Source organism: Oncorhynchus gorbuscha, linkage group LG09 (genome assembly GCF_021184085.1).
Source record: "Oncorhynchus gorbuscha isolate QuinsamMale2020 ecotype Even-year linkage group LG09, OgorEven_v1.0, whole genome shotgun sequence".
Classification (NCBI taxonomy): domain Eukaryota; kingdom Metazoa; phylum Chordata; class Actinopteri; order Salmoniformes; family Salmonidae; genus Oncorhynchus; species Oncorhynchus gorbuscha.
In genome coordinates, this window is record NC_060181.1 from 79,721,537 (window position 1) to 79,748,335 (window position 26,799).

The following is a 26,799-nucleotide window of genomic DNA, read 5'->3' on the forward strand; positions in this document are numbered from 1 at the left end:
AAGAACACAGACACTGGACAGAGGAACTCTGCCTAGAAGGCCAGCATCCCGGAGTCTCCTCTTCACTGTTGGTGTTGAGACTGGTGTTTTGCGGGTACGATTTAATGAAGCTGCCAGTTGAGGACTTGTGTGGCGTCTGTTTCTCAAACTAGAAACTCTAATATACTTGTCTTCTTGCTCAGTTGTGCACCGGGGCCTCCCACTCCTCTTTATATTCAGGTTAGAGCCAGTTTGCTCTGTTCTGTGAAGGGAGTAGTACACAGCGTTGTACGAGATCTTCAGTTTCTTGGCAATTTCTCGCATGGAATTGCATTCATTTCTCAGAACAAGAATAGACTGATGAGTTTCTTTGTTTCTGGCAATTTTGAGCCTGTAATCGAACCCACAAATGCTGATGCTCCAGATACTCAACTAGTCTAAAGAAGGCCAGTTGTATTGCTTCTTTAATCAGGATAACAGTTTTCATCTGCGCTAACATAATTGCAAAATTGTTTTCTAATGATCAATTAGCCTTTTAAATGATAAACTTTGATAAGCTAACACAACGTGCCATTGGAACACAGGAGTGATGGTTGCTGACAATGGGCCTCTGTACGCCTATGTAGATATCCCATAACAGAATCAACTGTTTCCAGCTACAATAATCATTTACAACATTAGCCATGTCTACACTGTATTTCTGATCAATGTTATGTTATTTTAATGGACAAAAAAAAATGTTGTTTTTTTTTCAAAAACAAGGACATTTCTAAGTGACACATTTTGAACGGTCATGTATTTTTCTATGTATATCACCCTCACCTTTGTGTCGACCCTTGTCAGTTAAGTTAGGTAATATCTGTAACATTCATAATAATAATAATAATTACATTCTCTCTCCATTTCATATCTATAAGCAGAAACTGAAATCCTCCTCTCTCACACCTGCTATCATGACCGCATACATCATTGTATTCATGATACTAGTTTGAAATTGATTGGTTTACTGATTCTAGTCTTGCCTTTGTGATTGGCCCCCTGACTCGTCATTGCGTTGGATTGGCTGCTAGGTGTTCCGGCCGCGCACGCCCCCGGAGGCCATTGCCCTGTGCTCTCGGCTGCTGGAGTACACGCCCACCTCGCGCCTCACCCCCCTGGAGGCGTGTGCACACTCCTTCTTCGATGAGCTGAGGGACCCCAATGTCAAGCTGCCCAACGGGCGAGAAAAACCCTCTCTCTTCAACTTCACCACCCAGGGTACAGCACCTTGTCAATACACTGTCTGCCTGTCTGTTTTATCTGCGGTACGGAGAATTTCTTCTCCTAAATGTATAATGATGTGGTCTCTCTCTGTCAGTCTCTGTACTAATGCTACCTGCTGTAATATGTGTATGTGACCTATGTGTGAGTTGTGTTTGGATGTGTTTATCTGTGGTGGATGTGATCTGCTGTAATCTGGTGTACCGTGTCTCTCTCATAGAGCTGTCCAGTAATCCCTCGCTGGCCAGCATCCTAATCCCCACCCACGCCCGCTCTCAGGTCACCACCTCCACCCCAACCAACGCCACCGTCACCACAGGTTAACCCACACCTCTCCATCCCTCTCCAACTCGGTCTATGTTCTCTCTCTCTCTCTCTCTCTTTTCTCTCTCTGTCTCTCTCTCCCAGGAAAATGTCTTATAAAAAACACCTGTTTACTCATTGTGTAAATGAGGGAATCATTTTCCTCCCCCTACTCTCCTGTCCTCCTTTCTAGATGGTAACAGCACAGATCGTGGCCCCAGCACCACTACCGCCTCAGCCTCTGCCTCCAACTCCACCTCCTGAACCCTCCCTCTCTGACCCCCCCCACATCGCCCCATTCAGGGGTGCACCTGGGTGCCAGCTGTAAGAATGATGACATGGCAGGGTTTAAAACAGATGACAACAACAACGCCCTCCACGTCACCCATCTAAGTGTTTGATTTCTGCAACCTACTCCACTGAGGACATCTTTATGGCCTGTTAGAGGGAGGGAGTGGTGGGGGCAGGGGAGGATGATGAAATATAAGAGTATTCATATATAAATGTACCATATATACACAATACTAGCCTGCTAATGTTTCCAAGAAGACAATCTATGTATCAAAGTAATTATCTGTCCCCTCACCCTCCTCTTCCTTGTCCACAATGAAGCCCCCCCCCCACATTAACGATCAGTCCCTCCCTCTCGCCCTCTCTCTACACCACACCCCTTCATATCCTCACTTCCCCTCTGACACCCCCTGGTTTGGATGGCCACCCAGGCTCCTCCTCCTGTAGTGCATGGCCTGAGTGTAGTTAGGAGTACCCAGAGTGACCTTTCACCCCTGCATTGACGTCCACACTTCAGCTAATTAGGCATGAGGCACACATATACACACACACACACACACACACACACACACACACACACACACACACACATACATTCTTACCAACACACGCCGATGCATGAAGGTCCTGCTATATGTGGACAGTCCAATCAGAAGGGAGGTTTTGATGTTGTCAGAGGTTTGCTCGGGGTTGTTTTTAAACGGTTAGCGAACAGTTTTATTCTGTTTTTATTTGATATTCCCTTGGCTTAGGGTGGGTGGGATCATTTAGATTGACATGTCAGATGTCTATGGTTCTGTGTGCTTGTATTACATTTACACTGAATGTGCAAATCATTAGGAACACCCTTGTTCTACAGGGATGCTGGCCCATGATGACTCCAATGCTTCCCACAGTTGTGTCAAGTTGGCTGGATGTCATTTGGGTGGTAGACCATAAATGATACACACGGGAAACTGTTGCATGTGAAAAACCCAGCAGCGTTGTAGTTCTTGAGACTCCGGTGCGCCTGGCACCTACTACCATACCCCATTCAAAGGCACTCAAATCTTTTGTCTTTCCCATTACGTCTGAATGTCACACATACGGTACACAATCTATGTCTCTACTGTCTCAAGGCTTACACATCTTTATTTAACCTGTCTCCTCACCTTTATCTCTATACTGAGAAGTAGATTTAACAAGAGTCATCAATAAGGGATAGCTTTCACCTGGATTCACCTGGACAGTCTGTCATGGAAACAGATGGTGTTCCTAATGTTTGTACACTCAGTGGATACATGCATACACCGTTTATATATTACTTTGCATTATGTACAAATATATATATAGATATAGATATATGTATATTTAACTTCAATGGTTCAGAATCCATAACGGTTAGTTGTTGACTCACAGAGCAGGGGCAATATTTGCTACTGCCTAAAGACATGAAGAGGCAAGGTGGTGTGATTTCTTTGGCTAGAAAATACTTTTTTTTCAGCAGTCACTTCCCTGTTTTCCTGTATGTAATTATTATGTTAATGCTGTAGACAGGACTAGAAAAACGCTCTGTTCCTCAACTATGTTTTATTTATCTCTATCAGATGACTGTGTTGTAATGCAGTCAGTTTTGGAGGGGATGTCCCCCCCCCCCCCCCCACACCTTCTTTCTGTCACTTTAGATGAAGACTTTGTCTTCCAAACCAACCCCTAGCTTCTTCCCCCTCAGCATTTGTTTTGGAATTCAGCCATGGAGAGGTCTCTGTTGTTTCTGGCTAGATTGCGAGGAGTTCTCTGTCACTGCTGGCTCTCCGATTGTGACCACTGGCTCAGTGTTAGTACAATGTTCATCAAATGTTGGCCCAACGTTAATTGAACATTAGTCTAGCATTCTTCTCTTTCCTCTATCTCTCTCCACCTAAACCACACAAGCACCTCTCTGCTCCAGTCTCTCAGAGTAGAGCGTCTTACTTACCCAGACATATTCACACAGGTTCAATACGACAACACAACTACACGGTGTATATGTACACAGTTCATATGCTCCTCACCAAATCCTGACTCATGTCTTAGTTTTTTATGTTTGTTAGTTTCTTCTGTTTTTATGTTGTGATCATGGTATGTACAGTATATATGTAGAGTTCTGTACTGTTTATGAGCAAAAACAAAGACATGGGGGGAGAAAAGAAGCAAAAAACAGACTTGTTTGTTGGATATTGTAGATGATGATGATGCTTTATCCAGCCATATAGTTCAATCTGTACCTGTACATTACAGTAGATGACAGCTGTATTATTGGAACAATACCTGGTCATGTATAGTGTATCTATAGTTTGGAGTGCCTTTTCTTTCATACACCTTCGCCTTGGCCCCGTTATCTCCCCCCCTCCCATCACATAACCTTACATCCTCCTTAGGTGCTGTTGAATTACTTTCTCCCCCCTCCCATCACATAACCTTACATCCTCCTTAGGTGCTGTTGAATTACTTTCTCCCCCCTCCTCTCAGATCTCAGTTTCAGCCAATAGTTGTGCCAATGTTAGTTTAACGTTAGAATTTCTCTCCCTTTTCCCCACGTTTAAAGATTTTTGTTAGAAATCTGTTTTTAAAACATTATCTATATATAGTTCAAGATTGTTGTCCCGATTTGAAGAAAGGCCTGTGCTTGATTTGAATCAATGGCTGTTATGGCTTCACTAGGGTACAGAAATATCTTCCACACAGACAACAGAGTCAACATAGCATAGACATACATTAGAGTACATTATGTATTCAGTCAAAATGATGCTTCTGGTATCAAAGCCATTACGCCTATTGATGTTGTGACAAGCCATCCTCAGAGGTAATGCAGTACATTGTATCTCATTGTCTACACACCCCTTCTCTTTTCCACCCCCATCCCTCTGTGGTCTGAGGGGTTTATCATGTCCCCCGCCGTGCCATCCCGTCCTGTTTATGTTGCCGTCTATCCCACCAGTGTGACCACTTCACCTTTCTCCCCTGACTCCAGTTCAACCAGAGTGAACCATGTCAATCCACACCACAACCGTTTCAGTTACCAAAACAAAGACAAGCAAGGATAGTGGACTATAATATACCGACTGTGGCATCATCACACTCGTGGCAGAAGAATATGCTGAGTTTAAAGAAAAAATACAAGAGGACAGAAAACTAACTGTATAACAATACCACTACTACTTGAATGCCTCGGTTTGTGACATTTTATTTCATTTTTAAATGGTTGTTTTTTTGTTGTTCTGTGAAGGTATCCTAAATGTTCGCCCCTGTAAATACTTCCCCCTGCGTGCCCTGAGGAATAGTTCCCTGGTTTCCTGGTACTGTCATTTGCATTAAATAAAGAGTAGGATAGCCTGGAAATGAACAAGCCTTGACCTCTGTGTGTGTCGTGTGTGTGTGTGTGTTCTTGCCCTGTTATGACATCTGTCGTAGAGCTAAGTATGTACAGTAGAACAGCAGGCTATGACTAACAACACACTACAGTAGATGACTAGCCACATGAGGCCACAGCCCATCCACTTCATCCAGCCACACAATCTACACCAGGGGTGGGCAATTAAGGGATTTCAAAATTCAGAGGATTGCTTTCGGATCGATTTGTTCGTCAAAAGCCATTTGCGGGCCAGGAAAAAGGCAGTTATTTAAAAACGCTCCATTATAATTTCAACATACTTTTTTTACATAGTTTTAAGTGTTCAAGAGTAGCCTGGAGTGTTTTTTTTAACCCAAAATACTAATATTCCAAATGACTCAAACCTCCCGTGGGACAGACTGAATGGGCCGTATGTTGCCCAGCCCTGTTCTACATGGTTCTGTTATAGTCAAACTTAGATTCCTCTTGATCCGAGGGTTTGATAGAAGAGAGAACTTCAGCCATAATTTAAATGTATAACTTTTATTTTAACATACAAAAGAGCTTAAAATAACTGTCCAGTGTTTCCAGATTTCTATGAAATATGACCTATAATTAAATACAATGAGTGAAATATTTTTCTTTCCCAAAAATGGTAATTACTTACGTTAAAAAGCATATTTTCTGTGTTGGAATGGAGTGGGTGTATACCAGTCATTCAGAAAGTGCATGTGAGTAGACTGCTGATAATATAAAAATTTCAGCAGACATTTTAATCGAAAGCGACTTATGTCATGCGTGCATACATTTTACATACGGGTGGCCCCAGCGGGAATCAAACCCACAACCCTTGTAAACACCATACTCTATTGACTGAGACACATAGGACCACCTCAAACAAACACTGTTTGAGATACAAGTTTGAGGTGGGTCGTTTGAAGTGTTTTTCTCCAATTTATGCTTTGTATAGGATGAGTCAACACCATTATTTGGGTATGATGCATGAGTTAACAGAATATGAACTTTTAAAAAGTGAGATTTTCAGTTGAGACATGAAAATGCAAATGCGTTCACCATTCTACTCAACTGTTTTCTGGATGAGTTACATACACATGCAAGGCAGACATCTTGTGTGGTTTTTTTGTGTTTTTTTTACAGATTATCATCCATTATCCAACCTGGTCGCAAAGTATTTCCTATTATTCTGTACATAAATCTGAGACTCTCCATTTAGTATGATATGTATTCATTTGTGGTTGTCCATCACCCATTTCGTATAATATGTTACAAATTAGAAAAACGTACAATGTGCTGCAAATTTGCATGCTGTACAATATGTTACGAATTCTAGGTAGATGGCTAACGTTAGCTAGCTGGCTAATATTAGCTAGGTGTTAGGGTTAAGGTTAAGTTTATGAGTTAGGTTAAAGGGTTAGGGGAAGGGTTAAGATTAAGGATAGGGGAAGGGTTAGCTAACATGCTAAGTAGTTGCATAGTAGCTAAAAAAGTAGTAAGTAGTTGAAAGGTTGATAATTAGCTAAAATTGTCCATGATGAGATTCGAACTCTCAACCATTGGGTTACTAGACTGTTGCGATATACACCAATCACCCTACTTTTGTTTTTTCCTGAAGTATCCATCTGTCTTATGTAACCATTCCAAATGTAACCTATCATAGTCATTTGAGTGTCCCGTATTTAATATGTTACATCTAGTCTACGAGACCAGGCTGCTGATGACGTCCATTGAAAAACTATTGTCTCAATCCAAACATTTCAGACACCAAATCTTTGTGTGGCCGTACACTAATAGGAGGAGGAAAGCCTAAGGAATTGTAGACCTGAGCTCATGGGAGGTAGGACTAGTAGGTCAAAACAAAGTTCAAAGGTCATTAAGTTCTAGCCATGGAGGTCCTGTGTGTCTACTAGTGTTACAGCACACAGAAAGATAAATATTTAAGGCAGTACCTGCATCATTTGTAACGTTAACAATACATATACGATGATGTATATCACATGTAGATTCTGATTGTACTGTTCTTTTCACCTGTGACATGTCTGTGATGAGGATAAATTGATATATACAAGATTTATTTTGTCTCACACTTAAGGAGGCACTTGACCAGCTTTAGGAAATACAGCAGCCAAAGAGTGTTTTTCACAGAAATCAAAATCACTCCTTGAACCTCTGTAGAACCATAGGGGACATCCCCTCGTTCAGTCCTGTATAAGATGATTTTGCATTAGTGCTTTAAACACAATTGTCTGAGTCTCTGACAATCATTTTGCGTTGGCAATATGCATAATTGACTGATGAAAGAAAAAAACATACAAGCAAGCACACATTAAAAAACTACGTATAGCTCTTTTGATATATTTTGAATAAAATAAAATAAAAGCTATATTCTTGAGAGGGAAAATGATTCAATCACCCCATAGGCAGTTTTACATGTCTCTGTTGAAGCCTGTCACAATTATTTAGGCATCCGTTCTGTATATCAGGCTGAGGTAAGTGGATTAACCTGTCTGAGTGATTTAGGTCCTTTTCTCAATTACATACTCCTTGCGTCCTTTCTTCTCGCCTCCTTCTCAAAACCCATAGGAAGAGAAGGTCGGAAGGGAGGGACCTCTGGCTCTTTCATCCAATGAGTTTTGAGAAGGAGTCGAGGAGAGGACACAAGGAGCATGTCATTGAGATTCTCCCTAGATGTCCTTGTTGAAACCTGACGGAAAGTGATTTAGGCATCCCTGCTGCTGCCTGTCTTGGTGTGTCTGTCTCAGGGGTCCTTGCTGACCACTTCCAGGATGAGTGGGTCAAATGAGTTGCCTGGCTGGATGTCCTGAATCTGTAGAACCTGTTTGGTATACTCCTCATTCATAGTCCTCATCTCCGTCAGGCACGCCAGAATCTTAGGGTACAGCAGGCTGGGGGGACAGGGAGGACAGGGACACAGGGACAAAAGAGACAGGTGATTTAGGGCCAAAGAGGTCACTATGAAGACAGTATTCCTAGGCACATTAGCCTTACGACAATGAAATTCAATATTTAGACAGACTCACTGTTTCTCAGGCTTGGCCCTCTTGGAGTCGATGTGGACCTTCAGCGCAATAGCCAGCTTCTCCTGCAGACTATCAATCACACCATGATTGATCACACCCGGACGATCTGCCAATCAGGACTCAACATTTTCAACCACATAAGCATTTGGGGAGCCAACTACCACTGTCTCACGAAGTCATTTAACACTAATTTCAACAGTCTTTCTTCAGAAGTGCAGATGTATTTCAAGGTCTAATATAGCTGTTTTTATCTCAATATCAAATAATTTATTGGTAACAATTAAGGACCATACTGTAATTGTTTTGAAATGAATGGTCAAAAAGAAACAAAAATAGCTTCTGGGTAAAGAGACATTTATCAAGCAGTACTTTTGCTAAGACTGTCTGGGAGTGGTCTGAGTGGGGAAGGGAAAACTGAAAACTAACTGTTATTGGCAGAAAGGTTTGAAGCACTTTCTTATTGGTCTATTAACAAATCTATTGCCTGGTGATGTCACCAGGCAGGCCAAAACTCCATCCCACCAAAACCAGTTGAACATCTTCAAACAGCTCATACACTATAAGGGCATTATCATTTTCACAATTTCACATTATTATTCCAATCTCATAGTGTGGAAATATAAAACACATGAATATCACGTTTTGACACCACTGGGCCTTTAAATGTATTGAAAGCAGGAAGAATGAAGCAAAGTCAGAGCGTGGTATGGAGTCTGTGTGTGTGTGGCATAATGTTACCTGGAGAGAAGAGGGAGATGGCCTGCATGAGAACATACTCCACCTCCTGCAGCTGTAGGTTCCTCAGGGTGTAGTGGAACCGCATCAGAGGGTCCAACAGGTGGCGCTGAAACCCAGCTACAACAGAGATAGGGGGATGAGGGGAGGGAGTAAGAGAAAGAGAGAGAGAGAGAGAGAGAGAGGGAGGGAGGTCGGGCGGGAGGGAGGGAGGGAGGGGAAGATATGGGAATGGGTGGGAGTGAGGAGGGTGTGAGAGGGGAGAGGGAAGATGTGTTATTTCTTACATTAGTACCCCAGGTCATCTTAGGTTTCATTACATACAGTCGAGAAGAACTACTGAATATAAGATCAGCCTCAACTCACCATCAGTACGACCAAGAATATGTTTTTCGTGACGCGGATCCTGTGTTCTGCCTTTCAAACAGGACAACGGAATGGATCCCATGCAGCGACCCACCACTCCCTAGCATTCTTCTCGCCAATGTCCAGTCTCTTGACAACAAGGTTGATGAAATCCGAGCAAGGGTAGCATTCCAGAGGGACATCAGAGACTGTAACGTTCTTTGCTTCACGGAAACATGGTTCACTGGAGAGACACTATCGGAGGCGGTGCAGCCAGCGGGTTTCTCCACGCATCGCGCCGACAGAAACAAACATCTTTCTGGTAAGAAGATGGGCGGGGGCGTATGCCTTATGGCTAACGAGACATGGTGTGATGAAAGAAACATACAGGAACTCAAATCCTTCTGTTCACCTGATTTAGAATTCCTCACAATCAAATGTAGACCGCATTATCTACCAAGAGAATTCTCTTCGATTATAATCACAGCCGTATATATCCCCCCCCAAGCAGACACATCGATGGCTCTGAACAAACTTTATTTTACTCTTTGCAAACTGGAATCCATTTATCCGGAGGCTGCATTCATTGTAGCTGGGGATTTTAACAAGGCTAATCTGAAAACAAGACTCCCTAAATTTTATCAGCATATCGATTGCGCAACCAGGGGTGGAAAAACCTTGAATCATTGTTACTCTAACTTCCGCGACGCATATAAGGCCCTGCCCCGCCCTCCTTTCGGAAAAGCTGACCACGACTTCATTTTGTTGATCCCTGCCTACAGACAGAAACTAAAACAAGAGGCTCCCACGCTGAGGTCTGTCCAACGCTGGTCCGACCAAGCTGACTCCACACTCCAAGACTGCTTTCATCACGTGGACTGGGATATGTTTCGTATTGCGTCAGATAACAATATTGCCGAATACGCTGATTCGGTGTGCGAGTTCATTAGAACGTGCGTTGAAGATGTCGTTCCCATAGCAACGATTAAAACATTCCCTAACCAGAAGCCGTGGATTGATGGCAGCATTCGCTTGAAACTGAAAGCGTGAACCACTGCTTTTAATCAGGGCAAGGTGACTGGTAACATGACCGAATACAAACAGTGCAACTATTCCCTCTGCAAGGCTATCAAACAAGCTAAGCGTCAGTACAGAGACAAAGTAGAAAGTAAATCACGGACTACAAGAAGAAATCCAGCCCAGTCACGGACCAGGATGTCTTGCTCCCAGGCAGACTAAATAACTTTTTGGCCCGCTTTGAGGACAATACAGTGCCACTGACACGGCCTGCAACGAAAACATGCGGACTCTCCTTCACTGCAGCCGAGGTGAGTAAGACATTTAAACGTGTTAACCCACGCAAGGCTGCAGGCCCAGACGGTATCCCCAGCCGTGCCCTCAGAGCATGCGCAGACCAGCTGGCCGGTGTGTTTACGGACATATTCAATCAATCCCTATACCAGTCTGCTGTTCCCACATGCTTCAAGAGGGCCACCATTGTTCCTGTTCCCAAGAAAGCTAAGGTAACTGAGCTAAACGACTACCGCCCCGTAGCACTCACTTCCGTCATCATGAAGTGCTTTGAGAGACTAGTCAAGGACCATATCACCTCCACCCTACCTGACACCCTAGACCCACTCCAATTTGCTTACAGCCCAAATAGGTCCACAGACGATGCAATCTCAACCAAACTGCACACTGCCCTAACCCATCTGGACAAGAGTAATACCTATGTGAGAATGCTGTTCATCGACTACAGCTCAGCATTCAACACCATAGTACCCTCCAAGCTCGTCATCAAACTCGAGACCCTGGGTCTCGACCCCGCCCTGTGCAACTGGGTACTGGACTTCCTGACGGGCCGCCCCCAGGTGGTGAGGGTAGGCAACAACATCTCCACCCCGCTGATCCTCAACACTGGGGCCCCACAAGGGTGCGTTCTGAGCCCTCTCCTGTACTCCCTGTTCACCCACGACTGCGTGGCCACGCACGCCTCCAACTCAATCATCAAGTTTGCAGACGACACAACAGTGGTAGGCTTGATTACCAACAACGAGACGGCCTACAGAGAGGAGGTGAGGGCCCTCTGAGTGTGGTGTCAGGAAAATAACCTCACACTCAACGTCAACAAAACTAAGGAGTTGATTGTGGACTTCAGGAAACAGCAGAGGGAACACCCCCCTATCCACATCGATGGAACAGTAGTGGAGAGGGTAGTAAGTTTTAAGTTCCTCGGCATACACATCACAGACAAACTGAATTGGTCCACTCACACAGCATCGTGAAGAAGGCGCAGCAGCGCCTCTTCAACCTCAGGAGACTGAAGAAATTCGGCTTGTCACCAAAAGAACTCACAAACTTCTACAGATGCACAATCGAGAGCATCCTGGCGGGCTGTATCACCGCCTGGTACGGCAACTGCTCCACCCACAACCGTAAAGCTCTCCAGAGGGTAGTGAGGTCTGCATAACGCATCACCGGGGGCAAACTACCTGCCCTCCAGGACACCTACACCACCCGATGTTACAGGAAGGCCATAAAGATCAGCAAGGACATCAGCCACCCGAGCCACTGCCTGTTCACCCCGCTATCATCCAGAAGGCGAGGTCAGTACAGGTGCATCAAAGCTGGGACCGAGAGACTGAAAAACAGCTTCTATCTCAAGGCCATCAGACTGTTAAACAGCCACCACTAACATTGAGTGGCTGCTGCCAACACACTGACACTGACTCAACTCCAGCCACTTTAATAATGGGAATTGATGGGAAATGATGTAAATATATCACTAGCCACTTTAAACAATGCTACCTTATATAATGTTACTTACCCTACATTATTCATCTCATATGCATACGTATATACTGTACTCTATATCATCGACTGCATCCTTATGTAATACATGTATCACTAGCCACTTTAACTATGCCACTTTGTTTACATACTCATCTCATATGTATATTCTGTACTCGATACCATCTACTGTATCTTGCCTATGCTGCTCTGTACCATCACTCATTCATATATCCTTATGTACATATTCTTTATCCCCTTACACTGTGTATAAGACAGTAGTTTTGGAATTGTTAGTTTGATTACTTGTTGGTTATTACTGCATTGTCGAAACTAGAAGCACAAGCATTTCGCTACACTCGCATTAACATCTGCTAACCATGTGTATGTGACAAATACAATTTGATTTGATTTGATTTGATTTAGAGGAGAGAGATGCGGTATAGAGAATTGAGAGGGTGTTGTGTCTAAGGAGATAGAGAAAAGTGTGGGGGATGGGGTAAAAGGGAGAGACGAGAGAGACAGGGTGATGAGGAGAGAGAGACAGGGTGATGGCGAGAGAGAGACAGGGTGATGACGAGAGAGAGACAGGGTGATGATGAGAGAGAAACAGGGTGATGGCGAGAGACAGGGTGATGACGAGAGAGAGACAGGGTGATGACGAGAGAGAGACAGGTTGATGACGAGAGAGAGACAGGGTGATGACGAGAGAGAGACGGGTGATGACGAGAGAGAGACGGGGTGATGACGAGAGAGAGACAGGGTGATGATGTGAGAGAGACTGGGTGATGACGAGAGAGAGACAGGGTGCAGACGAGAGAGAGACTGGGTGATGACGAGAGAGAGACAGGGTGATGATGTGAGAGAGACAGGGTGATGACGAGAGAGAGACGGGGTGATGACGAGAGAGAGACAGGGTGATGATGATCGTCTGCAGTCATGTGATGTGATAAAGGAACTAAATAAATCTAATAACCCTACAGGGAAAACAACAGGGAACAGTGTTTTATACCAACATCCATTAACAGCTCGGTCAAGGACAAGTCTACACGGAACCATAGAAACATCCAGTAATAACAGCACAACACACTGGAATGAAAGTTGACCATTGTGTAACCTCACCAGGCTGTTCATCTACCTTGATTATATCTAACTTGACACTACTTATTTGATTACATGAGAAACCTTCATCACATTATCCTGACAGTATCCTTACTCTGACAGTTACAAGGGGTCACTGATTGGCCAATTATTTCCTTTCAAGTGGACACCACTTTTCTAGATTGGGAAACATAAGATATCATACAGCTGCTCCTCGAGCCGGTCATCAATGGCAACGGTAACAGGAAGGCCTGGTGCCCTAATCACAGCATTCTATCTATAATGTAACGATGGTTCTTTTGACCAATCAGATCAGATATTTTGCAAATAATTGGGCAATATATCAGAATTTGGCTGCCTGTGTAAACACAGCCACAGAGACATAAACAAACAGATGGGCAACACCTGTTGAAATGGGAGGGGCTCATTAAGGTCCCCCAGGGATTAGTAAAAAGAAAACATAAAGCTCTTATATTCTTATTACCATATTTTATTAGCGACGGCTATAAATTAGCAGCAGCAATGAGGCTGCTAGTCAGGTGAGTAACGATCTGGCTCCATGTAGCTTCGTCAGTTGTAGAGCTCAGAGACTCGTCTCTATTGAACAATGACTACCAGTGCTGGTAAACTGTGGCTTGGGTGGGCCAGTCAGCCTAATGATCTACAACTGTAGACAGACAAACATTTGATTCAAGTACAAGACATTGGGATTGAATCCACTTCAACGGAAAGCAGACACAGCAGAAGCTGTGAATGCCTGAGTCCAATTTGAGCTTCATCTAGTTACAACACTGGTTGTAACTAGAACGGGTTTGGGCACATTCTGATTCGAACAGCAGCATTCATAGAAAGTATGTCAACTCTGTCATGCAACTGTCTGTCTCTCTGACCCCGTTAGCATTACATCTGGTCTTAACATACAGTTCATCCTGGGATCCACATGAACATATTCATATTCTGGATATAATGCACAATGTGGCTTAGCCAACAGTAGTTCACTTTATAGGCAAAAGTGCGATTTGATTTTCCTTCTACAGTTACTATATCCTCACGATGTAGATTACAATGTGTAAAGAGCATTATTACTTTGTGTGTGTGTGTGTGTGTGTGTGTGTGTGTGTGTGTGTGTGTGTGTGTGTGTGTGTGTGTGTGTGTGTGTGTGTGTGTGTGTGTGTGTGTGTGTGTGTGTGTGTGTGTGTGTGTGTGTGTGTGTGTGTGTGTGTGTGTGTGTGATATATCAGCCCGATTAACCGGTGCCCCTGCACAACTGTAAAGTTTGGTGGAGGAGGAATAATGATATATTTATATATAATAGTTTTTCTGTAGCTGCATATAAAACAGGACTATGATAGCTATTACTTCCTTAAACAAAATAGATTTGTTGAGGACTGAAAAAAGCCAAAGGTCGTGTCCAGGGCCAGATTTATTTTTAAATGGCCCTGGAGATCTCACCTTTTTACTACAGCAGCAGTTAGCTCTCATCTCGCCTCGGCACTGCTTCAAACAGGTGAAGCAACTGCACATCGAGCTAATCTCCTTCCCTAACCCCTCTTGTCTTGATTCTACAGGGAGCTCGCCTGTTCTTCTCAAAATATTATTAGCAAACTAGCTACCATTAGCCAATTTGAGAAGCGAGCTCAGCTTGCTAACATTCATAGCCAACCAACTACACACCACATATACATAGAGCAAATCATTATTTTCTAAACTGTTAGTCTCAACCAAATAACAAGTACATAGCTAGACTAATTCCTCTGTTACACAACGTAAGAACCACTAGATACAGGCTAGCCAGACCGGAGCCCTGTGAAACGTGAAAGCACGTTCAAGAAGGATAACACCTCACCTGATTGGTCAGAATAATCCCTGTCCACCAGAGCTTGTGTTTTTAGTCGCTAAATTAGTGGCATTCATTCAAACAGCACTTTCGTGTGTTTTGCAAGCAGCTCTTCGCAATGCTTCAAGCATTGCGCTATTTATGACTTCAGGTCTATCAACTCCCGAGGTTAGGATGGTGTAACCGATGTGAAATGGCTAGCTAGTTAGTGGGATGCGCGCTAATAGCGTTTCAAACGTCACTCGCTCTAAGACTTGGAGTAGTTGTTCCCCTTGCTCTGCATGGATAACGCTGCTTCGATGGTGGCTCTTGTCGTTGTGTTGCTGGTTCGAGCCCAGGGAGGAGCGAGGAGAGGGACGGAAGCTATACTGTTACACTGACAATACTAAAGTGCCTATAAGAACATTCAATAGTCAAAGGTTAATGAAATACAAATCGTATAGAGAGAAATAGTCCTATAATTCCTATAATAACTACAACCTAAAACGTCTTTCCTGAATATTGAAGACTCGTGTTAATAGGAACCACCAGCTTTCATATGTTCTCATGTTCTGAGCAAGGAACCTAAACGTTAGCTTTCTTACATGGCACATATTGCACTTTTACTTTCTTCTCCAACACTTTGTTTTTGCATTATTTAAACCAAATTGAACATGTTTCATTATTTATTTGAGGCTAAATTGATTTTATTGATACATTATACTGTAATAAGTTAAAATAAGTGTTCATTCAGTATTGTTGTAATTGTCATTATTACAAATAAGAATACAAATAAATCGGCCGATTAATCCTCCAATAATCAATATTGGCGTTGACAAATCATAATCGGTCGACCTCTACCAGAGGTAACTAAACCTGCTGACACACCTCCCTCTCCCTCTCCTCCAACTCCCACCAGAGATAACTAAACCTGCTGACACACCTCCCTCTCCCTCTCCTCCAACTCCCACCAGAGATAACTAAACCTGCTGACACACCTCCCTCTCCCTCTCCTCCAACTCCCACCAGAGATAACTAAACCTGCTGACACACCTCCCTCTCCTTCTCCTCCAACTCCCACCAGAGATAACTAAACCTGCTGACACACCTCCCTCTCCCTCTCCTCCAACTCTCACCAGAGATAACTAAACCTGCTGACACACCTCCCTCTCCCTCTCCTCCAACTCCCACCAGAGATAACTAAACCTGCTGACACACCTCCCTCTCCTTCTCCTCCAACTCCCACCAGAGATAACTAAACCTGCTGACACACCTCCCTCTCCTTCTCCTCCAACTCCCACCAGAGATAACTAAACCTGCTGACACACCTCCCTCTCCTTCTCCTCCAACTCCCACCAGAGATAACTAAACCTGCTGACACACCTCCCTCTCCCTCTCCTCCAACTCCCACCAGAGATAACTAAACCTGCTGACACACCTCCCTCTCCTTCTCCTCCAACTCCCACCAGAGATAACTAAACCTGCTGACACACCTCCCTCTCCCTCTCCTCCAACTCCCACCAGAGATAACTAAACCTGCTGACACACCTCCCTCTCCTTCTCCTCCAACTCCCACCAGAGATAACTAAACCTGCTGACACACCTCCCTCTCCCTCTCCTCCAACTCCCACCAGAGATAACTAAACCTGCTGACACACCTCCCTCTCCCTCTCCTCCAACTCCCACCAGAGATAACTAAACCTGCTGACACACCTCCCTCTCCTTCTCCTCCAACTCCCACCAGAGATAACTAAACCTGCTGACACACCTCCCTCTCCTCCAACTCCCACCAGAGATAACTAAACCTGCTGACACACCTCCCTCTCCCTCTCCTCCAACTCCCACCAGAGATAACTAAACCTGCTGACACACCTCCCTCTCCCTCTCCTCCAACTCCCACCAGAGATAACTAAACCTGCTGACACACCTCCCTCTCCTCCACCTCCTCTATTCTCCTTGTACCTGCATATCCACCATATCCACCTCTCCTCCTCCTTCTAGTTAGAGAGGTTCCATAGTGAGCCCCGTACAGCTAATTAACCTGCAGTAAGTCACCCCTCTCAGCCATGAACTGTGTGACTAGTTTATAATGGGCCTTCAATGCAGGACATTCTACCACTTGGGGCTCCGTATTCAGCATGGCTATGTATGCTATGTATGTAAGTTTGGCTATGTAGTATGAAGGTTCACCCACCCCGGACAGCGTCGTCCATGCAGTACGTCAGGGGACCACACTCCCAGATGCCCGTCTTGACATTGAACATCATGTTGAAGCGGATCTGCATCATCTCAAACATGGCCCCCTTCAACAGAGAGATCTGGTCATCTATGGCCAGGGCCCTGTCAGACACACCCACACACACACACACACCCTCACAGGTAAGAGAGTGATAGAGAGAAGGGGGGACATACACAAATATGCAAACACACACACCTGAAGGAGGGGAGTCCTTTGGCAAAGTTGATGATGTTTTGGATCATGTAGGTGGTGAGGTCAGCTATGTGGGGCAGAGTGGTGAAAACCGTATTCTTCCCCCCATCACTCCTGTCCTCCTTCTTCTCCTTCTCCTCCTCCTTCTTCTCCTCCATGTTGGTGGTAAGGTCAGCTACATCGGGCAGAGTGGTGAAAACCGTATTCTTCCCTCCATCACTCCTGTCCTTCTCCTCATCCTCTAAAGAACAGGAGGAAGAGGAGAAGCTGGTGGAGGTGGATGTGGAGTAAGATGATGACAAGTTATCCATTCTTCTAGTCTGTTTTACACTTTGCCCACTGGCAGTCTGGTTCCACACAGACATGGGGTTGAGGTCTCTGTCGATGGGCTGAAACAGACACAAACTCAATCAGATATCATCCACCCAATATGCAACACAGGACACAAAACAAAAATGCACGGACGCACACACACACACACACACACGCACACGCACACACACACACACACGCACACACACACACACACACACACACACACACACACACACACACACACACACACACACACACACACACACACACACACACACACACACACACACCCTGAACTGGAAGTGGGAAAAGGTGATGTCGAAGGTCTTTTCATGGGCGTTGAACAGTTCCTGTATGACAGCTTCCTGTTGTGGCGAGAGGACCGGGGGCTCTTCAACCTTCCTGTTCCTCCTGATCTGACTCCTCCTCTTCTCCACAGCCTCCTTTGACATGATCACTATGGCAACAGAGACAAACGCTTTGCCACCACGGCAGACCTGGGTTCAAATACTATTTCACTTACTTTTACCTACATTTTTAAGTTCGAAGAAGAAGTTTAATATATTGGAATACTAAGTATATAAAAAACATTAAGAACACCTGCTCTTTCCATGACATAGACTGACCAGGTGAATCCAGGTGAAAGCTATGATCTTGTCACGCCCTGACCGTAGATTGCTTTGTATGTTTCTATTTTTAGTTTTGTTAGGGTGTGATGTGGGTGGGTATTCTATGTTGTAGGTCTAGGTTTTCTTTTTCTATGTGTTTGGCCTGGTATGGTTCTCAATCAGAGGCAGCTGTCTATTGTTGTCTCTGATTGAGAGCCATACTTAGGTAGCCTGTTTTCCCATTTTGGTTGTGGGTGATTGTTTTCTGTCTCTATCTCTGTACCGGACAGGACTGTATCGTTTGTTATTTTTGTTCCAGTGTTCAGTGTAAATAAAAGATCATGAACACGTACCACGCTTCACCTTGGTCCTCTCCTTCTTCCACCTACCACGATCATTACAGATCTCTTATTGATGTAACTTGTTAAATCCACATCAAATCAGTGTAGATGAAGGGGAGGAGACAGGTTATAAAAGGATTGACAATTGCGACATGGATTGTGTATGTATGCCATACAGAGAGTGATTGGGCAAGACACAAAATATAAAAGCCTTTGAACAGGGTATGGTAGTAGATGCCAGGCACACCGGTTTCTGTCAAGAACTTCAAGGCTGCTGGGTTTTTCAAGCTCAACAGTTTCCCGTGTGTATAAAGATTGGTCCACGACCTCAAATGGACATAGAGCCAACTTGCCACAACTGTGGGAATCATTGGAGTCAACATGGGCCAGGATCCCTATGGAACGCTTTCGACACCTTGTAGAGTCCACGCCCGACAAATTGACGCTGTTCTGAGGACAAAATATTAGGAAGGTGTTCCTAAAGTTGTGTACACACAGTATATATGGAAATACACTTGGAATGTATTGGCATGTATTTGAACACAAATATTGAAATACTCCATGCATTTGAACCCTGGTCTGATTGGTCCTAGGGTTATTTGAAATAATGTATTTGGAAGTACATCTTAGAAAATATTTTCAAATAGCAGCCTATTTATAAGAAATTATTAGAAAATATGTTCAAATACTTGTAGTAGAAGTAGTTGATTCAGCATCGCATTATTTGAAAATACTCAAATACAAAGAATAGGAGTATTTAAATAACACGTATTTGAACCCAGGTCTGCATGTCACTACAGAAAGATTAAAAAGCCAACGGTAACCCAGTGTATGGGCGTAAGTGTGTTTGTGTTAGTGTGTGAACTCACACTCTTTCAGCATGCCTATGGACTGGCATTTGTGGAGTCGACAGGCCTGGCACTGGCGGCGGTTGTTCTTGGTGATGACACAGACACCCTGCCGCGGGCAGCAGAACTTAGTGGGGTGCTTCATGGCACGCCTGGCACAACATCAGAGGCACATGATACACATACTATAAATATACTGTAAATATACTAAATATACCATACTGTATGTGGAAGAGGTGAGTTTCAGCCACAGATTTAAACATAATTGCTATCAGGTTTCAGGTATGACCCAGATGCAGACAGTGTTGAAGAAACAACAGTTTATTTCTATTACAGGGCCAGGCAAACGACAGGTCAAAGGCAGGCAGAGGTCAGTAATCCAGAGAGGGTGCAAAAGGTCCAGAACGGCAGGCAGTCTCAGGGTCAGGGTCAGGACAGGCAGGGGTCAATAATCCAGTGAGGTGGGGCAAGGTATAGAATGGCAAGCAGGCAGGCTCAGGGTCAGGGCAGGCAGAACAGTCAAAACCGGGAAGGACTAGAAAACAGGCGTAGGGGAACAAACTCTGGTAGGTTTTACAAAAATGAACTGGCAACAGACAAACAGAGAACACAGGTGTAAATACACAGGGGATAATGGGGAAGATGAGCGACACCTGGAGGAGGGTGGAGACAAGCACAAAGACAGCTGAAACAGATCAGGGTGTGACAATTACATGGATTCAGTTATTATCTTAACTATGCTTTTCAAGAAAATTCATGTGCGTGCGTCTTTATAAGAGAGAGATCGTGTGTGTTTAATGAGCTAATTTGACGTCTGCTTATCTTCATCGCCAATGGATACCACTGATAGACTATTTACCGCTAATGAGTACTTGGAGCATACAGAATACAGAGCTCAGATAGCCAGCCCATAGAGAGTCTCAAACAAGCAACACTGCCCAGCAACAAAGAGCAATCATGTCAACCAGCAACAAAGAGAGTATATATGGAGTGAGTCAGAGTAGTATACAGATCCAAATGTGGAAAATGCAAGGAAATGCAAAGGCACAGAGAAGGTTTAAAGGTGCACTATGCAGAAATCGCTCCGCCATTTCTCGGTTGTTAGAATTCTAGTAGTACGCCTAGTTTCAGTTTATGTGACAAAACAAGCAGGTATAGTGTAGAGAATCATTGTAACATCTACACCGCTGTGAAATATATTGTACATAACCCAAAATATTGTATTTTCAGCTATTTGAAGTTGGTGTACAAAACCAAAAGTACATTTTCAAAAACAAAACATTTTAACAACATCTTAGACTTACTTTCGATGAGAATGACAGATCTATAACTCACATTTCTATGTGAATTTTGTCAGGTCGCCCAAAAAGTTACATATTGCAGCTTTAAAAGAGCTCTAAAAGTTTGTAATTTCCACTTTAAAATGTCAGACTAGATTTGCCCAAATGAAAAGTACATCAACCATTAATTATATTCCACATAATTCCGGAGATGTATCTACTGCTCTCACCTGTGAGAACCTATTGGCCACAATGTATTAACCACTTGATTTGTAAAACACAAACATTCTCAAACACACTTCCTTGTTTATGCTAACACAGCACTGAATTATTGAGTGTGTCTGTTTCACTTACCTGAAGAATCCCTTGCAGCCCTCACATGTCATGGCGTTGAAGTGATAGCCTGTAGCCCGATCTCCACACACCTGACACACCTTGGGCTCCCCATCATCTTCCTCCTCCTCTTCCTCCTCTGTAGAGGTCTGGGAAGGGGGCCAGTCGCTGAGGTTCTCCTTACTCATTCTGACCTGAGGGAGGTGTTATAACAGAGCCCTCAGCAATGGTACTAATGACAATGGAATAGATTTGATACACTACTGCTAATAAATCCTATCCAATCTATTCCAATTAGACCAACTACTGACTATTCAATTTGAGATTAAAATATCATTTTTAAGTAATTGAATTAAATATTTTTTTCAAATATTCAATTTCAGGTAAACATCATCAGGTCAAAACAGATCAACATTTCTATTATAAGAGCTTTGGTGTGATCTTATTTACAAATTTAAGGGTCAGTCGGTTTATCTAAATATAGCAGTCATTAGATCTATGATGGAAAATAAAATGGTCTTCTGCTTCTTAGAAGGTCAGGCATTAAACAGGTGGTTCATGGGTTTCTGTCTTGAAAGAGTCTGTCCTACATGTCTGTTACATAATGTTCTGAATTATATATAATAATAGAATGAACAGACATGCACTTCTCTGTCAGTTCTATAGAATGAATTTCTATTAATTGCAGCATGCAGAACAGGGACACAGCTTCACATTAGATGGGGCAAATTAACAATTACACAAAACCAATCATTTAATAAACTGAAAGTCACATCAAAATCAGACAGACTGACAATACGTCTAAATGTCTAAAGAAAACTGAACATTTGAAATCAACTAACAATCAAACTGGAGATAACTAATCCCATCCACTGACCCTGTCAAACAAATACACAGCTGACAGCTACTGAAACCAACACAATCCCAGTCCCACACAATACCTTTGTTATTGGGTCTTTAGTTTCGGCATGCCTTTTTCTATTTTTACTTTATGTACATATTTATGTTTCGTCACCATCTGAACACATCTGTTTGGACTGACTGAACAAGTGGTCAAGACGGAGCTGGCCCTGGACCTAAGTTAAGGTGGCTGTCTCCTGGTCACACATTCAACACCTAGTGGTCACACACACTTACTTCCCACATTTATGCACACATCAAATCAGGTGACATACAGTTGAAGTCGGAAGTTTACATACACGTAGGTTGGAGTCATTAAAACCTGTTTTTTATCCACTTGACACATTTCTTGTTAACAAACTATAGTTTTGCCAAGTCGGTTAGGATATCTACTTTGTGCATGTGTAACAGTATAACTTTAGACCGTCCCCTCGCCCATACCCGGGCGCGAACCAGGGACCCTCTGCACACATCAACAACAGTCACCCTCGAAGCATCACTACTCATCGCTCCACAAAAGCCACTACTTCAAGGTCTCAGAGCAAGTGACGTCACCGATTGAAACACTGTTTACACATGACACAAGTAATTTTTCACATGACACAAGTAATTTTTCCAACAATTGTTTACAGACAGATTATTTCACTTATAATTCACTGTATCACAATTCCAGTGGGTCAGAAGTTTACATACATTTAGTTGACTGTGCCTTTAAACATCTGTGAAAATTCTAAAAATGATGTCATGGCTTTAGAAGCTTCTGATAGGCTAATTGACATAATTTGAGTCAATAGGAGGTGTACCTGTGGATGTATTTCAAGGCCTACCGTCAAACTCAGTGCCTCTTTGCTTGACATCATGGGGAAATCAAAAGAAATCAGCCAAGACCTCAGAAAAAAAATGTGGACCTCCACAAGTCTGGTTCATCCTTGGGAGCAATTTCCAAATGCCTGATGGTAGCACGTAAGTATAAAAAATTGCAAATCAATCCCAGAACTACATCAAAAGACCTTGTGGAGATGCTGGAGAAAACCGGTACAAAATATTCTATATTCACAGTAAAATGAGTCCTACATCTACACAACCTGAAAGGCCGCTCAGCAAGAAAGAAGCAACTGCTCCAAAACCACCAAAAAAATGCCAGACTATGGTTTGCAACTGCACATGGGGACAAAGATTGTACTTTTTGGAGAAATGTCCTCTGTTCTGATGAAACAAAAATAGAACTGTTTGGTCATAATGACCCTCGTTATGTTTGGAGGAAAAAGGAGGAGGCTTGCAAGCCGAAGATCACCATCACAACCGTGAAACACGGGGGTGGCAGCATCATGTTGTGGGGGAGCTTTGCTGCAGGAGGGACTGGTGCACTTCACAAAATAGATGGCATCATGAAGGAGGAAAATTATGTGGATATATTGAAGCAATATCTCAAGACATCAGTCAGGAAGTTAAAGCTTGGTCACAAATGGGTCTTCCAAATGGACAATGACTCCAAGCATACTTCCAAAGTTGTTGCAAAATGGCTTAAGGACAACAAAGTCAAAGTATTGGAGTGGCCATCACAAAGCCCTGACCTCAATCCTATAGAACATTTTTGGCCAGTACTGAAAAAGTGTGTGCGAGCAAGGAGGCCTACAAACCTGACTCAGTTACGCCAGCTCTGTCAGGAGGTATGGGCCAAAATTCATCCAACTTATTGTGGGAAGCTTGTGGAAGATTACCCGAAACATTTAACCCAAGTTAAACAATGTAAAGGCAATGCTGCCAAATACTAATTGTGTATGTAGACTTCTGACCCACTGGGAATGTGATGAAAGAAATAAAAGCTGAAATAAATAATTATCTCTACAATTATTCTGACATTTAACATTCTTAAAATAAAGTGGTGATCCTAACTGACCTAAGACAGGGAAATGGTACTCAGATTAAATGTCAGGAATGGTGAAAACCTGAGTTTAAATGTATTTGGCTAAGGTGTATGTAAACTGTACCATGTAGCTAGGCCTACAACCCCTAGCCATAAGGAGAGAAGAAAAATCAATAGGCTAGTTATTGGTTTTGTAACAACACACACATGTACACACAGTCAAATTCAGACATACACACAACAGGAGTGGGAAGGTCAAAGATATATGTAGAGAAAGTGTTTTTATTTTAATTTCACCAGATTGTTTTTCTTCCGATTCAGTTCTCTTCCTTCTCAATCTCGCTCATAGTTGTTGTCCGAAGGACAGAGAGCTCCAATGTCAGGCAAAATTAAGAGCTGGAGAGATGGAGAAAAAGTCTCACTCTTTGCATGAGAGTACCTATATGTTGCACCACGGATGAATCTCTGACACAGAATTATTTTATTGCTTTGTAACAAAACTGTAATAGCAATATATTAGGGAATGTAATGACATGTAATTGATATTGTGTAATAACCTGAGGTTAATGACATTATGTTGGTGTCCAGTGTGTGTGTGGGTGAGTGAGTGAGTGCGAGAAACAGAGATTGAAGTGGGGTACACTTGGTTTCAGAGCATTTTGTAATATTCTGTATGTAAATCCAATGTGTTACATTTAGTATGGTATCGTTGGGTTCTGAGAATAGGAAATATACTTGTTCATGTCACTGAGGGAGAGAGGGTAATGTATAATGTTTCATTGTGTCAGGATATGTTATAGTTAGCCATCAGGGATCCTCTGGGAGGAGAAGAGACACAGTCTGGTACCAGTCACCATGACAGCTGTGAGTTGGGGAGGAGTGAACACTTTGGGGCAGAGGTCAGGTCAGATGAAGTGAGGAAGAACATGTATCACTAGAGTTTCTGTCTAGCAACAGAGATGCATTGGCTGTACAGATGTGTAGGAGACTCAGCATAGGAGAAAGGGTTAAATACTAGTGCTCGTGTGAATATGTTTTCATTGATTCAGCTGTTCGATCCTTTGGGAAGTATAAACTCGAGTTCTTACTATTATAATTAGAACCTAACAGTAAGTATTAATTTGTGAATGTCCATTACCAATTTCGTATCATATGTTACAAATTAAAATTTGTATTATATGTTACGAATTTGCAAAATGTGTTATGAATTTGCCAAATGTATGATATGTTAGGTTAAAGGGTTTAGGTAAGAGTTAACTAAGAAGAGTTAAGGTTAGGGGAAGGGTTAGCTTAAAGGGTTAAGATTAGGTTTGGCTAACATATTAAGTAGTTTCAAAGTAGATAAAAAGTAGTAGCTAATTAGCTGAAATACTAAAGTTGTCTGTGTGAGATTTGAACTCGTAACCTTTAGGTTGCTAGACGTTCGGATTATACGCCTAGCCATCCACCTCGAACAACCCCCCCACCTCGAACAACCATACATTTTACATTAAGTAACCATCTGTCTTACGTAACCATGCCAAACCTAACATATCATACTAATTTGGGTATTGAGGATTTAAGTTTACTATGTTACGTCTAGTCTATGAGACCAGGCTGGTGGGGGTGGTCTGCTGAAGACCTGCTGCCAATCACAACCCTTTTAGTGCCTTTGTTTAATGTACTTTAATTACATAGTACCATTACCAACACATTATGGGGACATGTCACTCAAAGAGTGTAATTTAACTTTCACTGGTTCTCTACTTGGCATTCAGTGCTCTCCCTATCTAGGACTTCATTCATGTTGAAAAATGTCAGTGTGCCACCTTGTGACATGATTAAAATTACATGTAGACAGGACATAAATTAGTGTTCTGAATAACAGCACACAGAGAGAGAGAGAGAGAGAGAGAGAGAGAGAGAGAGAGAGAGAGAGAGAGAGAGAGAGAGAGAGAGAGAGAGAGAGAGAGAGAGAGAGAGAGAGAGAGAGAGAGAGAGAGAGAGAGAGAGAGAGAGAAAGAGAGAGAGAGAACAGCAACTGGAATCTGGACTCGTAATCCAGGTCCTACCATTGTGAGAATAACAATGGTATAACTACGACACAATTGCCACACACACAGATACAAAGACAAAGCACATGTGCGTACACACACACTTCTATGCCAAGGCTCGGGTCCAAAGTTCTGTGTAAACGTTTGAAACAGTTCTCTGAACAGAGACAAGCAGGTGGTATAGCAGCCTACGGTACTTTGGCATGAACACTGATTGCAGTGACACAAAATGGTCCACTTCACAAACGTAGCAATAGCCAAAACCTTGCATTTTACCAGTGAATGAATGTTGCAAAAAATATGACAATTATTACTGCAGCCGTGAGCGATCCAAGCTGTGAATTTCACTACAAAGTATCATGTGTATACACGGAGTAGAGCACGAGCCTATCCCACGGTTTTTCTTTTTAGAGGCAACATAAAGCATGAAAGACTGATTTACTTACAAAGACATTACAGCACTAATATCATAATCCTCGGGTCTTAGAAGGCGACTTCCCGTGGTCCATGACTACTTTGAAGAAAACATTGTAGCTGCGACTTTCAAGTGAAAGTGTTTATCAAGAATCACTCACTGAGAAGCGCACTCCTCCACACCAAAGATCCCCTCGTCTCCACGCTCCCACTCACTTCCTGGTTACACTCTAGGTTGAAGATGACAATAATAAAAACATTTAACCTAGGTTTAATTGACATTAACGCCTCAAAAGTTGAATACAACAAAAGCACTGTACTAGTAATTCAGGTTTATTAGTTATGCTGTCTACAGTATCAAGGCTAAATGCCGAGCTCTCTCAACATGAGACGGATTG

The 26,799-nt window shown here is 43.0% G+C and overlaps 2 protein-coding genes across 6 annotated transcripts in view; one reads left to right on the plus strand and one right to left on the minus strand.

Moving 5' to 3' along the window:
* Positions 1 to 2,809, plus strand: part of LOC124044135 (glycogen synthase kinase-3 beta) — a 55,554-nt gene extending 52,745 nt beyond the window's left edge. For 2 of the 3 annotated variants that reach the window (XM_046363613.1, XM_046363614.1), the window contains exons 9-11: positions 1,050 to 1,236; positions 1,460 to 1,558; positions 1,736 to 2,809. In XM_046363613.1, the coding sequence (XP_046219569.1) occupies positions 1,050 to 1,236; positions 1,460 to 1,558; positions 1,736 to 1,806 (357 nt within the window). In that variant the 3' untranslated portion in view covers positions 1,807 to 2,809. The other variant, XM_046363615.1, reaches the window with a different exon arrangement.
* Positions 2,810 to 5,915: 3,106 nt separating this feature from the next.
* Positions 5,916 to 26,799, minus strand: nr1i2 (nuclear receptor subfamily 1, group I, member 2). 3 transcript variants are annotated; one of them, XM_046363618.1, is made up of 9 exons: positions 26,563 to 26,799; positions 21,209 to 21,381; positions 19,596 to 19,726; positions 18,068 to 18,255; positions 17,466 to 17,851; positions 17,226 to 17,371; positions 8,983 to 9,099; positions 8,245 to 8,350; positions 5,916 to 8,109 (listed from the first exon to the last, which is right to left on the minus strand). In XM_046363618.1, the coding sequence occupies exons 2-9, from the start codon at positions 21,373 to 21,375 to the stop codon at positions 7,962 to 7,964; spliced, it is 1,389 nt and encodes a 462-aa protein (XP_046219574.1). In that variant the 5' UTR covers positions 21,376 to 21,381; positions 26,563 to 26,799; the 3' UTR covers positions 5,916 to 7,961. The 3 variants fall into 3 exon arrangements, with proteins under 3 accessions (XP_046219574.1, XP_046219575.1, XP_046219573.1); XM_046363619.1 differs by having other exon boundaries at positions 18,068 to 18,234; positions 26,434 to 26,799; XM_046363617.1 differs by having other exon boundaries at positions 26,434 to 26,799.